The following is a 14,547-nucleotide window of genomic DNA, read 5'->3' as shown; positions in this document are numbered from 1 at the left end:
GCTCACTTCAGCGTGTTTTTACATAACAGCATCATCCGCTTTTTTATGTTGACGCATCATGTAGCGAAAACATGGAGTTTCTTAAAGGGCCACGGACGCGGCCGTCCCACATGTCACCGTCCGTCCCCTCCTCTCCGCCCCAGCAGCCCCCGCTGCGGCCTGACAGATGGCTTTCACCTAGTTAATGTCTTTAAGCCCTGGTCTTTGACACTTGTGTTAACCCCAGCAGCAGCAGCAGCAGCAGCAGCAGTAGTGGTGGTGGTGAGTGGAAGAGTCGGGCTCCTCTGCTAATCGGCACGGAAAGAAGGATCCGTGGCTCATGACCAAAACCTGCTCTGACATGTGACTGCATGGAGCCTCCCAGAGCGCGGATGCACACACTTTGTTATTCTCATTTTCCACGGTGCCATCCCACGTGGGTGGAACATGCATGGGGGGTTGACATTGTGACCTTCTCGTGTAGGCTACATGATGTTGTCAGTTGTTTTATTAATGCTAATAATAATGCTTTTGAGTTCAGTTATGACATAATAATTTAGGAACAACAACTATGGGGTCCCCAGGTTTGTCGGAAATGCTTTTGTCCTTACTCTCTGTGTGTTTATCCTTTTCTTTGTTGTTTGGTTATTCATCAGTACCTACATGAGATTTGTCCCAGTAGTGTAGGCTAGGCTAGTTAATCAAACTAAACTAAACTTCAGTGGCAAAATGAAGGCAGATTCACTCCAGTAAAGAAAACAACATTCTCTGGCAGACACATTAGGCTACATGTTTCAAATCCACATTGATCTCAAAGACAGCAGGTGCTGATATAACACATTTCCATCATGGTAATCTATTAGCGAATGCTTAGGCATATGGGCTTGTGTCTTTGTAACAAACCACCAGATCTGCATTAACAAGTTGTAAAATGTTAAATACTTTCTCAATGAATGGATTTTATTAATTCATATGTTACACCCGATGTTCCCAAAAGTTATTATAAGCTTCAGTAAATGTTAGTTAATTAGTTAGGATTTGTAGGTTATATTTAGAAAACCTTTATAAAGGGTGCCTCATGAGCAATAAGTAGCCAATATTCACATACAATTCAAACGTGTTAATGGACAATATTTCCAACAAGCCATCACAATGTAGAGATTATACAAACTTCTGAGTTGTGTGGAGCCACATTTCCATGATGCAGGTCTTTTGTCGAGTGTGTTTTCCTACTGTATTTTTAGCTCATTGCTCAGTGTACAGACTGGGAAACCTTCACTTGACAATGAGGTATTCACAGTCTGCACCTCTCCCTCGAAGGGAGGAGTCCTTCCTGTGTAATAAAGAGCCACACAGCTGAAAAAGACACAGCAGGCAGCCTCCTCTGCAGCCTCCCTCACAACAAACACGCCTGGAACGCCCTCAAGTTATTTGACTTCTGCCTCATAATCAATTACTGATCTTTGAAGAATTAACCGGATGGATTGACCTTTTAAAAAGTAGCCCCCATGACAGTTTATGAAACCTTTATTAGAATGGTTTATAATAAAGATTGAACTACTTTGATTATAAGTCAGGCCTATCGTACTTTTTTTAATCAATGGGAATATATCAGCAAAGCTTAACAGAATAATGGATGAACTGGATCTATAACTAGGCTAAACATTCTGATAAAAAAACACACATTTGATCAGCGCTGTTTACACTGACTGCTGTGTGTGCTGTGAATGCACAATCATCTCTGAAGTAAAGCAGCGTCCTTCATCTTGTCATTGTGTGTGGTTTTTCTGGCAGGAGAATGAGACACCTGTCCTCTCAGGACAGGAAGCAGGAAGAAACTGTTTGATTTGATTGTCTTTAAGAACATCGGAGGTCTTCAGAGGTGTGAACTTGTTTAAAAAAGAGTAGAGCAATAGTCCCCTCATCAGTTCTATGTAGTTTGAACTAGAGCTGCAACGATTAATCGACGAATCGATTATTAATCGATTATTAAAATAATCGTCAACAATTTTGATAATCGATTAATCGTTTCAAGTAATTATTTAATACAAAATTTCCAAATTCTCTGATTTCAGCTTCTCAAATGTGAATATTTTCTGGTTTCTTTAATCCTATTATGACAGTAAACTGAAATATCTGTGTGTTTTGGACATAACAATACATTTGAGGACGTCAACATGGGCTTTGGAACATTGATCAACATTTTTCACCATTTTCTGACATTTTACGGACCATAACACTAATCGATTAATAATAATCGATTAATCGAGAAAATAATCGACAGATTAATCGATTATCAAAATAATCGTTAGTTGCAGCCATAGTTTGAACTGTGCACTTCTTTAAGCCACAACCACAAACATCTCAATAAGAACATAAACAAACACGGACAGTACATTCACGCACACGTCCCTTCCTTAAGTACAACTTTGAGGTAAATGTACTCAATTGGCATTCAATACATCTTCTGCCTCCTTACTAGTTTCTTTGCAGACATGAAAAACATGCTACGACGCTTAAGTTCTTCCTAAATATTCCCACACCAATAATAATCATCCACTAATATGACCATAAAACATTTACAGGATTTATCCTGCAGAATATTTTTTTTACTGTGGATACTGGATATTAAGATTGTTTCTACAGTGTGGCATGTATAGCCTTCTTCCACTACTGAATATGTTTCCCAAAAAAACAAAAAAATAGTCACTGTCTTAATCAACTTTAGAAAGTGTGTCTGATCCCATCATAATAATTGATTTTTTTGTTTTTGCAGCTACTGCAGCATGCTCAAGAGATAATAATGTTTAAACCTGACTTGTTTTCTGTACACACACACAGAACTCCCATCATGTATTAATCAAATGCACTGGAATAGTTCAGTCACTGTCTGAACTACAGTCTTTCTTTCTTTTGCCTTGTCTGTTTTAGAAACAAGCACTCTCTGATTACAGTCTTAAGAGCAGACACTGTGTCACTTACATTTCTGCAGCGTGCTGAAAAGCATCTTCACATCTCAAATGCCACTCTTTCATCTCCACAGGTGGGTTAAGAAATAAAGCAACAAACACTGTTAATCCTTCAGCTCTGCACCGAGTGGTTTTTATCAGCAGTGAGCCCGACACACGACAAACGACACGACGGAGACAGTTCTGAGCACTATCAAAGTCCAACCTAACATTCTGCTGCACATCAATCAGACTGAGCCACAGCGGCCCACAGAGATGAAATGACAGCCGATGGATTTGGAGGCAATAAGCTGGTGATCCGTCATCTGAACGGGTGACATTCCAGCAGCTGGTTTCTGAGAGAAGGGATTAGAGAGGTGTAGGAAAACCACTGTAACTGACTTCATAATGGTAATAAGAATTACTTCATTAATGCACTAGTCAGAAATGCAAAGTTTTCACACTACACCATATACACAGGCCCAAAATACACACAAATCAACAATAAATCGAAGCACACAGAATTTCTTAAAATTAAGCCTACTCTGAATTATTATAAATAAATGATCACTTTGAGAAAAAAAACTGGACATAATCGGACATAACATGCAATATTTAAGGAAGCACACAATAAACTTCAGGAATAAAAAAAAGGTTTATTTTTATTTCCTGCAAACAAAACTACATTTCCACACTGTACATCCACATTTTGACACGAGCAGTCCTCTGGAGGGGAGACAAACATCTCATTAGGAGGGTTTCACTCCAGTCGGACTGCAAACACAGAATAAATCAGTGGAATATCTTTGCTCACACAAATGAACAAACATGTTTTTTTTTTAATGCTAGTTATCTACAACAGAATACTCAGACAGCAGCTGGATTTCCACATTTATCAGTTTGCATTGGAAACGTGAAAGGGGAAGTTATAATATACAAAGAAACGCCATATATTTACAAAGAGTTGTTCAAGTAAAATCAAGACAATCTTTGTAACTATGGTGATAAACACTTTTAAAAAAGGTCATTACTGCATGGTTTCAGGCCAAAGTGTCCTGGAGGCCCCCATCTGTAGTCGTGATGGCTGCATTTACAACAGTTTGCCTTTTCTTTCAAGTGATGATGGTACAGTATTCTGAATTCATTCATTCCGATACCAGAAATGGAGTTGGAGTGTTCATCACATCAAGGGGCCTAAATAGTAAATTCACTCTGATACAAAGAAATAAAAAGGTGATTCAAAACACTTTTTTTTTTTATCTCACCTCATAAGAGGAAAATCTGCCGTACTGCACAGTTGTATTGCTTTATTGCCATGTCAGTGGTTATCCAGTCACTTGGACTAAAACTAATTAGCCTAATATGAGAAACTAAATTACATCTATTAACTTATTTAGTTGTACCGGTTGTTAGTCGGCTAATAACGTTACTGTTAACTCTTATTGATTTCATGTTTGTTATATATGTGAATTAAAAAGGCGACAATGATTTTGACACATGTGATAATCCAACAAAAGCAGTAACAGGTCATTCAGTATAAGGCCCTGGGTGTGAGAGTAACTGTGTTCGTCCACGGCAAACCAATCATTGAGTCTGTAACGATTGTCATTCCTCATTTGGGATTACTTGTACATAGAGTTAAAGGCTCGTCCGATAATGAGCCGGCGGATTTCACTTGTGCCCGCACCGATTTCGTACAGCTTGGCATCGCGCAAGTAGCGCCCCATGGGGTAGTCGTTGATGTAGCCATTACCACCTGTAAATAGGTGACACATAAGTTAATATGCAGTCACAGAGAACACACCGTCACTGACATCTGTTACAAGTGCTACTGATAAAACCTGTGTTGTATGGTCATTTTAACAAACCATACTTTCTTAGAAGTCTACTGTTGATATTTTTGACTTCTAAAAAAAAAACTTTGATTTTGCACTACATTAATGTCGACTACAATTTGACTCCATTTGTTTTTAAATTCCGAAAAAGTCAAGTTTGTAAAAAGGAAAAAAAGGAAAGGAAATCATTCACTGTTTATGACTTGACATGGATATCTGAGAGCAGAAATTATTTAATTGCATGTATAGAACGGCACAGAATTATATGATATAGTTTATCATGTGCACTCAGTTTCAACAAAGCTAGCTTCAGTCGAACATGGCAACATACAATATTACAAAATTATATGATATTATTAATAAATTCAAGAGTCGAAACTTTATAAGCACGCAAAGGAAGGTAATTCATTACAAAAACACTGCATGTCGAAATTTACAAAATGCAATTCCACGACTGGGATAAAATTCTTTCAAGGTTTATTTGGCAAGGGAAAAAACCGAGAGTGCGATTCAAGACATTGCAACTCCCGAAAAAAGAAGGTGGAATGGGAGTTCCTCATTTGAGAGATTATTTTTACTCAACCCAAATTAGGCCCTTATTGAATTTATGCAATCACGACTATAATGAAAGATGGAAGGACATTGAAAAGAGTTTAATTAAAGATTCCCCTATTCAGGCAGTCTTGGGAAATAAAGAGTCAGGCCGAATAATGGATACATTGAAAAACCCATGGCTTAAGTTTCAACTTAAAGTTTGGAATACAATCAAGACAGAATATAAATTAATGGATAAATTATGGATAATTAGGTGGAGTGCGTATGACTCTGACTTTAAACCCAATCAATTAGATCTTAGATTTAAAACATGGATAGACAAAGGGATTACAACCTTCTACTCACTTACAAAAAAAGGGCAATTGAAAGATTTCCAAACTCTAAGAAAAGACTTCTCCTTGGAGCAACAAGATTTTTTTTAGGTATTTACAGTTGCGTAACTATTTTGATAAATGTAGAAAAAAAAATCCAATAGATTTGGAAGACCCGGTGCTGAAAGAAATTTTAAGGGCCTATTCAGGTGAATCTAACAAAGGTACAGTTTCTAGATTATATAAAGGTTTCTTGACAAAAAAAACATACTCTACAGAATACATAAAAAATAAATGGGAAAGAGAGGGAAACTTTGAGATGACAATAGAGGAATGGCATAACTACTGTGATTCACAATGGAAATGTACTAGTTCATACACATGGAGGGAGTTCGCATGGAAGTGCTTGGTAAGATTTTTTATTACTCCAAAACTAAAAGCCCATTACTCTGGAGGAGACTCTAAATGCTGGAGAGGCTGTGGAAATCGGGATGCAAACCATTGGCATATATTTTGGGAATGCCCAGGGTTAAAACATTTTTGGTCAGAGGTACATAAAACAATGGAAAAAATATTCCACACGAAAATTCCTAATAACTTTCGAAACATTTATTCTAGGTAAAACTGACTTTTTTATGAGAAATATTGATAAATATTTATTTCAAATAATGATAACAGTAGCTAAGAAAAACATTACTAGACATAGGTTGCATCCCGATCCTCCCACATTAGAAGAATGGTCAGACACAATTAATGACATTTATCTGATGGAAAAAATAACCTTCTCACTTAATTTACAAATGGACAAGTTCACTAAGATATGGGAAAATTGGACTTTGTTCATGAAAAAGACGCAGACAAATTATATAGATCCGATGGATTAAGGGAAGAAAATCTCCCAAACCGAACCCCTACATGTGATGGATTGTTGCCCATTTTATTTGTTTTTGTTTGTATTCTTATTTATGTCTATTATTTCTAGTCTAGAAAAAACATGCTACGTTTTTCTTATTTCTATTTTTCTTATTTATTTGATGTAAAAAATACACCCACTCTAAAAGGTGCTAGGTTATTTTTTATTTTTCTCTTCTCTCTCTTTGATATATTATTATTGTCAATGCATCCCTGTTACATTGTTCTAGAAAAGTAAAAAAAATAAATAAAAAAAAAACAGAAACAGAAAGGGGAGTATTAAAGGGGTAGTTCAGGATTTTAGACATAGGGCCTTATTCCCAAGTTAGCCTTGGTGTTCTTTATCATTGGAGACAGTTTTCAACACATTTAATTCAGTCCTTCTAGTTGCAGAGTGCGCTCGTGCTAAGCTAGCGCACGGCATCGGGGGAATACCTAGCCTGCTACTAAAACAGTCTTACCCACTCCACAGTACACCCGAGGCCAATCAATTATAACGCCAGACTATCGATGTAAATGTCTGTGTTGATAGAATAATTTTAGAAATAAAACCAACCTCGCATCGCATGAATTATCGCATTTTGAGGGACTACTTTCTTAGCAGCAGCGGACTTTTACTTTGCTGTGTAACCAAATCACTACAGCAGAAAGTAAACAGAGCAGCGTGGGACAGAAACTGAAACTGCACTGCCACCAGTCTACCGTCATTCTGTCCCGGTTCTCTGCTGCAGCTCCAGCGGGGGCTGTCTCTACAGACGCTCTTTCTCTTTCTGCCCTTTGAGCATCCCTCTCAATTCTTCATCAGTGTATTCCGGCTCGTACAGGTACGGGCAGCAGCAGGTAAACAAACTATTATAGAGCCTGTAACCTAGGTATTAGTCCGCCGCTGCCGCAGCCTACAAGGAATAAAGTCCCTCAAAATGCAATATGCGAGGTTGGTTTTATTTCTAAAATTATTCTATCAACACAGACATTTACATCGATAGTCTGGCGTTATAATTGATTGGCCTCGGGTGTACTGTGGAGTGGGTAAGACTGTTTTAGTTGCAAGCTAGATATCCCCCCGATGCCGTGCGCTAGCTTAGCACGAGCGCACTCTGCAACTATAAGGACTGAATTAAATGTGTTGAAAACTGTCTCCACTGATAAAGAACACCAAGGCTAACTTGGGAATAAGGCCCTATGTCTAAAATCCTGAACTACCCCTTTAAGGTTTTGCTGGTTACGATCATTGATTGTTTCACTTGTACTGTTTTTTATTTTCTGTAATCAACAACAAGAAATAACTTGTAAACAATGTTTTGATGTATGCAATACTCTATATAAAAAAAAACAAAAAAAAAAAACACTGCATGTCACATGTCTCAGGAACAATCCATGTCTGTCAAACTACTCCAACCTCTCCCCTTTACACCACTCGGCTTCTATCCATCCACATTATATACTGCAATCCGTGTATCTCTCCGTTTTTCTGGAAGTTTCAAATCAGAGCGAAGAGCTGCTCACTCTTACATTGACAAAGCTGGACGTAAAAAATCCCATCAGAGTCTAATCCCCCATCAGTTTTTTGTCCATAAACTAGATTCTAATGACCAAAATAAAAAGGCTCTATATGTCTTCCTGGGTTGATGGAGTCACGACAATCGCCTTAATATGGAAAAGATTACGTTTTCAATCGAACCACTTGGGTTTTCTTGGCACTTACCCAAACACTGAATTCCGTCCAAAGCAACCTGAGTGGCGTTCTCCGCACAATACAGGATCACTCCAGCACAGTCCTGCAACGACGACAAGAGTCGACAGTCATTGTATGCCTTAGGGAAAACTCTAATCAGTTTTATGCAAAGAGTTTGACAAAGGAACGAAACATCTTGTATTCTTCTTTTAATTCCATTGTGTTAACACTGAAGCATTAAATTAGAAGCATTAAATTAAATAATATTTTTACCACAATATTTACCACACATAACCACAACCTATATATTTAAGACTCTACAGCTCAAAACTATTTGAATCATCATCTGAGATTCAAACTTTTTTTTTATAAAAGGAAATATGACCAGCACACATATGCATTGATATATGCATTGATATATGCATTGAACATTCTCGATTGAAAAGTAACGTGCATGGCAACATTGAAATACATTTAAGTAATGGATAATAGTGATTTGAAAACCTCTCACCATTGCACTGTAGTGCCCTTTGTCACAAGCCCTGGCAACGTTGTACACATACTGCCGACAGCAGCTCAGCCTGGTGTACATGTCGGCCATCTTGCCTTGCATTAGCTGCAAAGGATTGGAAATGAAGCATTACTATTACTTATTTGAGGTGGATATTTCACTGGGAATTTTCAAGACGCCAATTAAGTAAAGGCTGAGGGTCAAACCTGAAAGTGTCCGATCTTCTGACCGAAAGCTTCTCTGATGTGCAGGTAAGGAACAGCAAAGTCCACAACTGACTGCATGATGCTGAAAAAAAATGATAACTTATGAGACATTAATAATAGGATATTTAACAACATAATATCCCTTGCAAAATGCCCAAAAATTTGTGAAAATCTTTGTAACTTCCTTAATCGTTAAGCAATTGGAACAAAGCAATGTTTCAATAAGTGTTTCAGTAATAATGATGATAATTCTAGAAATAATATTAGGGTTCATTAAATTGTAAATACCGCACACTTGCACATGGAGATAAATGTTAGCTACACACATGGGCCCTCATTTATCAATCTTGCGTAGACCAGAAAAATGGGTGTACGTACATTTCCACGCAAATCTCGGCATTTATCAATATGGACGTGAGCGTAGGGTACGCTCAAATCCCACGCCAGCTCTCAGCTCGTGTACGCAAATTTGAAAACAGCTTGGACTCGCAGTGCAGGCTGTGCCGGGTAGCCGATGACTTTGTTGGACAATTATTAGAAGATAATACAAATGCAGTGCAAATAAGACCGAAATAAAGATATTAATCACTTAAAAATGAGCAGCTTATGGTGTGCAACTGAGTAGGAGAGCTGATTCAATAGTGCGCACACCGGCCACTTAGGAGGGCTGCATGGGACTGCGTAAGGGCAATTGTCTCCGTCTTGGAGCTGCTGGGGGGACACTGAGGCACGGGGGCTGCATTCATTCAAAATGTTAGCCTAAGTATTAAATATGTAGTAGACATACACTGCTCTTTATGATACAAAAAAATACACGGCACAACATTCAGCTTAACATTTTATTTATTTGACGCACTTTGTAGATGTTAGTTCCTCTTTTAATGTGTCATTAATGCTAAAGCGAGCGATTTATTTCCACCGATAACCGGCACGTTGTTCCTATCTGCTGGTGGAGCAGGACGGTGGGCGCTCTCACAGCTGATCGCTGCCGGGTCGGCTTGTGCAGCTGACGGCCGGGCTGACCACTCGTGCCAAGCGCATGCTGTCATACAGTAAAACGCTAAATGTGTTATTTTTAGTTTTTAAAACCCTTTTGAATAGTGCTATCTAATAGGGCCAATACATTCTAATCATTCAAATCTCTCCAGACCTGTATTTATTTTATGGGGACCATTATCGGACAGTTGGTGCGTCTTTTTCTCCTCCACCACTTATATTATGCCCGCAGCCCCGCACCCCCAGTTGGTTGCATTTCAGAACAGCAACACGCTTTTTTTAGTGGCGATTTTGAGTCAACACCAACGCTGTTGACCGCAGCAGTTATTTCCTTCCTAACTGCTGCCTTCTGTCGTTCTTTGATGCTGCTTGTAGGCTAATGCTCCGAAATGAAACTCTTTTTTTTCTACTTTCGCTGTTATTCTGTCCATTTCTACTTCAGGGAAGTGCCGTATTGACCATATCCATGTCGTAAAACCTCTGGGCGAGGCCTCTAAACTGAGAAAATATAGGGGCGTGATACGCTAGTTTTCATCCGCCGAATTTATCAATAATGGCCTGGCGTACGCTGAGATTGGCGAGATACGCCTGTTTGATAAATCCCACGCGATACCTGGCGTAGGGAGGTATTTGCGCCAGAATCTGCACCAGTTTCCACGCAAAATTGATAAATGAGGGCCATGCAAACTAAATGCGTGTGTTTTGGCTGTAGGCCTGCCGACAAATGTCTTACCAGTGGACTAAGTGTTTACATTAAACCATTTCCTCAGATAAACTGCAGGCAGAGTTTTGAGGCCCAATAATTAAAACCAAACGTCAGGTTCATAAGCGAATAAGCAAATATGAGCGCATATGTGGACAGCACTTCACATTTACGCGAAGCAACTTGGGAACACACAAAAGAACAATGCTAGGCTTATTACATTTGATGAATGTGTTTCATATTGCAGTAAAAACATTGGATACAATCTAAATAAGGTCCCCATTTAATTTATTTTTCATTTCAAGCCTATTTCTATTAGGAACGTACCCAATAGGTCCTGCTGACAGCACCAGCCTCTCCAGATCCAAGCCGCTCATCATCACATAAACACCTTTGTTCAACGGGCCAAGGATGTTTTCCTCTATGAACAAAAATAACAAAATCATTTTAAACAACATAAACTAAAAGTAGTGTTGGCAAGAGAGACTCGGTTCGATTAAAAAAATAAAATCACATGACGCTCGTGCAAAGAAATGAGCCGAAACAAGAAACGATGCATGAATTCTCCCGTGTCACTCATATAAACACACACCTGGGACTTTGCAGTCTTCAAAGATCAGCTCACAGGTGTTGGATCCCCTCATGCCCAGTTTGTCGAGCTTCTGAGCTGTGGAGAATCCTGGCATTCCCTGCAAAGCGCACAGGCAAAGTCGATTCTTTTTCATTTCACATTATTTTGTACCATATTCATTCAGAACGCAAGGCTGATTCACAGAACAGACGACACATGTAAAACCCACAACGTCAAGTAAATCCAGAGGCAGAGAAAAAATGGATCTTCACTTCACCAGATTTACCTTTTCAATAATGAAAGCTGTGATGCCTTTTTGATGGGCCTTGGGATCCGTCTTCGCATAAACAATGAGGACATCTGCATCCGGCCCGTTAGTGATCCAGAACTTGTTGCCGTTCAGAACGTAGTAGTCGCCTGTAGACACAGAGTTACACTGCGGAATTTGGACTTTACAAACACTTGTCTATTTATTTTAAAACCTTGGCTCAATAGGCTCAAATGGAGAAGGTGGGAGTGCAGACATGTAATTGTGTTTTTTTTAAATAGTTGCCTTCCCCGTAATAGAAATTCAGGCCACCATTTTTTCCAGACAATAACTTCTCTCATCCAGCATTCACTCCAGTCACTCTGGTTAGACCAGTTCAAAACACACACCACTACTCTATTATTAACCCCACAGTACTTCACAGTTTCAAAATCACTATTTAAAAAAGGTCACATCCTTGAGCTGATGGCACTGGAAATCTCATTATCACACCTAGTGGTGTTGGTGTATCTGCGAAAGCACTGAACAGCTTTATATCTGTATCTCTACAGGTGGCTTTCAACTGTTCTTTGTTATTTTCAGTTATTTGAAAAACATGAAAGGCAACGATAATGCAGTTCTTCATAGCCTTTTATGTGCCTTGTCTCTTCACATCTTTGTTTCCTCTAAACCAACAATCATTTTTTGGGGGAACCAAAATTGCTAGTACTTATTTATGCACCAAAGTGCAGTTCCAAAACCTTTAAAATGTCTAATCCACCTCTAAAATGCAAATGTATGAATGTTAGTACAGAGTACACTTTATGAATACCTGAGGGAACATTGTCTTGTTAACACTTAGTAGACACCCAATTTCTACAATAGCCTAGTACTACAAATCATGGTTATTTTCATGCTGGTCATAAAAACCATAGTCTGATTGTTGGTCTCAGTCTGCATCAAACCAACCCACAACCAGGTTAACAAAACATTTTCCAGTAAAAATCACAAAATTTTAAAAGATTGATTAATTAACTCTGTGTATTGTGTACAAGAGATGAATAGTTCTTCTGGTCTTTAAACCCTCTGCCAAGGTGCAAACTTAACAGCCTGAATAGTTCTCCACAGCTGGCTAACAATATTTGATGATAATTGGGGAACATACTGTGTACATGCACGAGAATAAATACATGCGAAAACCTGAATGAGTGTTAGTCTTACCTAAGAGTGAAAATCAAGTATGATGACTATATTCAATAATTAAGACAAGAAGCTACCTTGCTTCTTTGCTGTGAGTTTCATGGATACCACATCAGAGCCGGCATTGGGTTCACTCATGGCCAGGGCTCCCACATGCTCTCCTGACAACAACTGGACACATGAAAGACCATGATGACAATGAAGAATTTAATCTAATTTGAGATGTTTTTCAAACAGTTTTTTAACGTAAAGCATGAGCTGTACTTGTCCCGACCTTTGGCATGTACTTCTCTTTCTGTTTCTCGGTGCCGTGGCGCACCATCTGGTTGACACATAGGTTGGAGTGGGCGCCGTAACTGAGAGCGATCGCTGCTGACACTCGGGACATTTCCTCCATCACAAGAACGTGATCCAGGTAGCCCAATCCTACGCCTCCGTCTTCCACTGGAAAGAGATGCAGAGTTTTTAAAACACCTACACAAAAAACAAGTTCCCTATCCAAATTCATAAATGGGTTTCATTCGACAAGTTGACTTGTTTCCTATAGATAACGGTACTTCTACATACAGAGAGACAGTGTTTTTTCCCCCCTGTACACACTGTACCTGGAGCAGTGATTCCAAGGAGTCCCATCTCCCCCATATCTTTCCAAAACTCCTGGTGGAGAGACAGCAGGAAAAAGAAATGATCAAGAAAGAAAAATAAATCCTGCTCTAGGTTTGATTAACATGTGGAAAGACACAAGTCCCATAAGAGATACGGCACACAATGGTGTTCATGTCACTGACCCGCAGTCCTGGAAACTCATTACTCTTGTCGATCTCGTCAGCGTACGGCGCCAGCTTCTCTGCACAGAATTTACGAACCGTGTGCCTGAGCTGTTGGAAAGACACAACACAAAGAATAGACTTTAGTCCATGTCCCTCCTTTGCTTGACTGCGTGGAGGAGCACTGAGACACGGATCGGCTCTATCTGTAAGCAAGTGTGATGCGCTTGAGTAACCGGTAGATTGTGCTGAGGTGTTTTACAGTGAAGCAGGAGTCTATTTATTGCCATTACATGTATATTCCACTTCATAATGCCCCTGATGTAAGGACATCCACTTTCAGCCAATCAAATCCTCTGTATGAACCCCACCCCCTGTCCTCCTCCTCCTCCAGTCTCTCCTATTTGGTACCAAGTACCACTGACATCCTGTCACCTTGCGTTCAATTCATAGATACATATTCATGATTGAAGCATGTTTACATGAGCCTGTCAACCCCCAGATGCCTTTCAAATACGATAATAACAGCTGGTAACCTCAGCAATCATGGCTAAGAGTGGTTAACCAAGCTAGCCAAACGCCGTCTCTAGAGAAATTACAACTTGGTATAGCAGTGAGAGTACAATTGAAATCAATTTAGACTAATATAAGAGGGTTTCGACTCGAGTGAAGACAATCTGTTTTTAAGTTGTTAGCTGCATCTGCTAATATCAAGGTTAGCTAACGTTATGTCATCATGTCATATGCACAAGCTCCTTGCAAAAACGAGCCACAGTCCTCTCTTGTCCGTTAAAATGAACAACTCATACTGTACTTTAGCTCTCTTCTACGGGACTCTTTTATTTTGCAGCCAGCATCTTATTTGCACAGACAGAGGAACTTTGTGTCGCCTATTAGCTCGCCAGTGTTGGTTCACTTCACCTGTATCTGGTCTTCGGTAAGTCCGTTCACCACGTCGTCCACCGGCACGGCTCCACCGGCGCATCCTCTCCTCGCCACAGCGGGCAACGACAACCTGGAGCCGAGGCGGAGGGCGTTTCTGACGGCAAACATGGCGACAGGTTTAACGGGAGAGAGAAATAATAACGCCGAAGTTGACAGCAACTTGATAGACCCCAGGGTTAGCTGTCG

The 14,547-nt window shown here is 39.5% G+C and overlaps 1 protein-coding gene across 1 annotated transcript; it reads right to left on the bottom strand.

Moving 5' to 3' along the window:
* Positions 1 to 3,568: 3,568 nt before the first annotated feature.
* ivd (isovaleryl-CoA dehydrogenase) lies at positions 3,569 to 14,547 on the bottom strand. The gene is made up of 12 exons (XM_080042478.1): positions 14,338 to 14,547; positions 13,438 to 13,527; positions 13,255 to 13,306; positions 12,924 to 13,093; positions 12,727 to 12,820; positions 11,489 to 11,619; positions 11,224 to 11,320; positions 10,959 to 11,052; positions 8,933 to 9,014; positions 8,727 to 8,831; positions 8,246 to 8,318; positions 3,569 to 4,683 (listed from the first exon to the last, which is right to left on the bottom strand). The coding sequence occupies exons 1-12, from the start codon at positions 14,467 to 14,469 to the stop codon at positions 4,550 to 4,552; spliced, it is 1,254 nt and encodes a 417-aa protein (XP_079898604.1). The 5' UTR covers positions 14,470 to 14,547; the 3' UTR covers positions 3,569 to 4,549.

Source organism: Ammodytes marinus, assembly GCF_949987685.1.
Source record: "Ammodytes marinus genome assembly, chromosome: 15".
NCBI lineage: Eukaryota > Metazoa > Chordata > Actinopteri > Uranoscopiformes > Ammodytidae > Ammodytes > Ammodytes marinus.
The sequence above is the reverse complement of the archived record's forward strand: the minus strand, read 5'-3'. Positions and strand labels throughout refer to the sequence as shown.

Excerpts from the sequence above, each read along its gene's own strand:
- ivd (XM_080042478.1), bottom strand. The coding sequence starts at position 14,469 with ATGTTTGCCGTCAGAAACGCCCTCCGCCTCGGCTCCAGGTTGTCGTTG. Across the intron at positions 13,528-14,337 it reads TTACCGAAGACCAGATACAG|CTCAGGCACACGGTTCGTAA; the intron begins GTGAAGTGAACC and ends TCTTTCCAACAG. Across the intron at positions 13,307-13,437 it reads ATGAGTTTCCAGGACTGCGG|GAGTTTTGGAAAGATATGGG; the intron begins GTCAGTGACATG and ends TCTCTCCACCAG.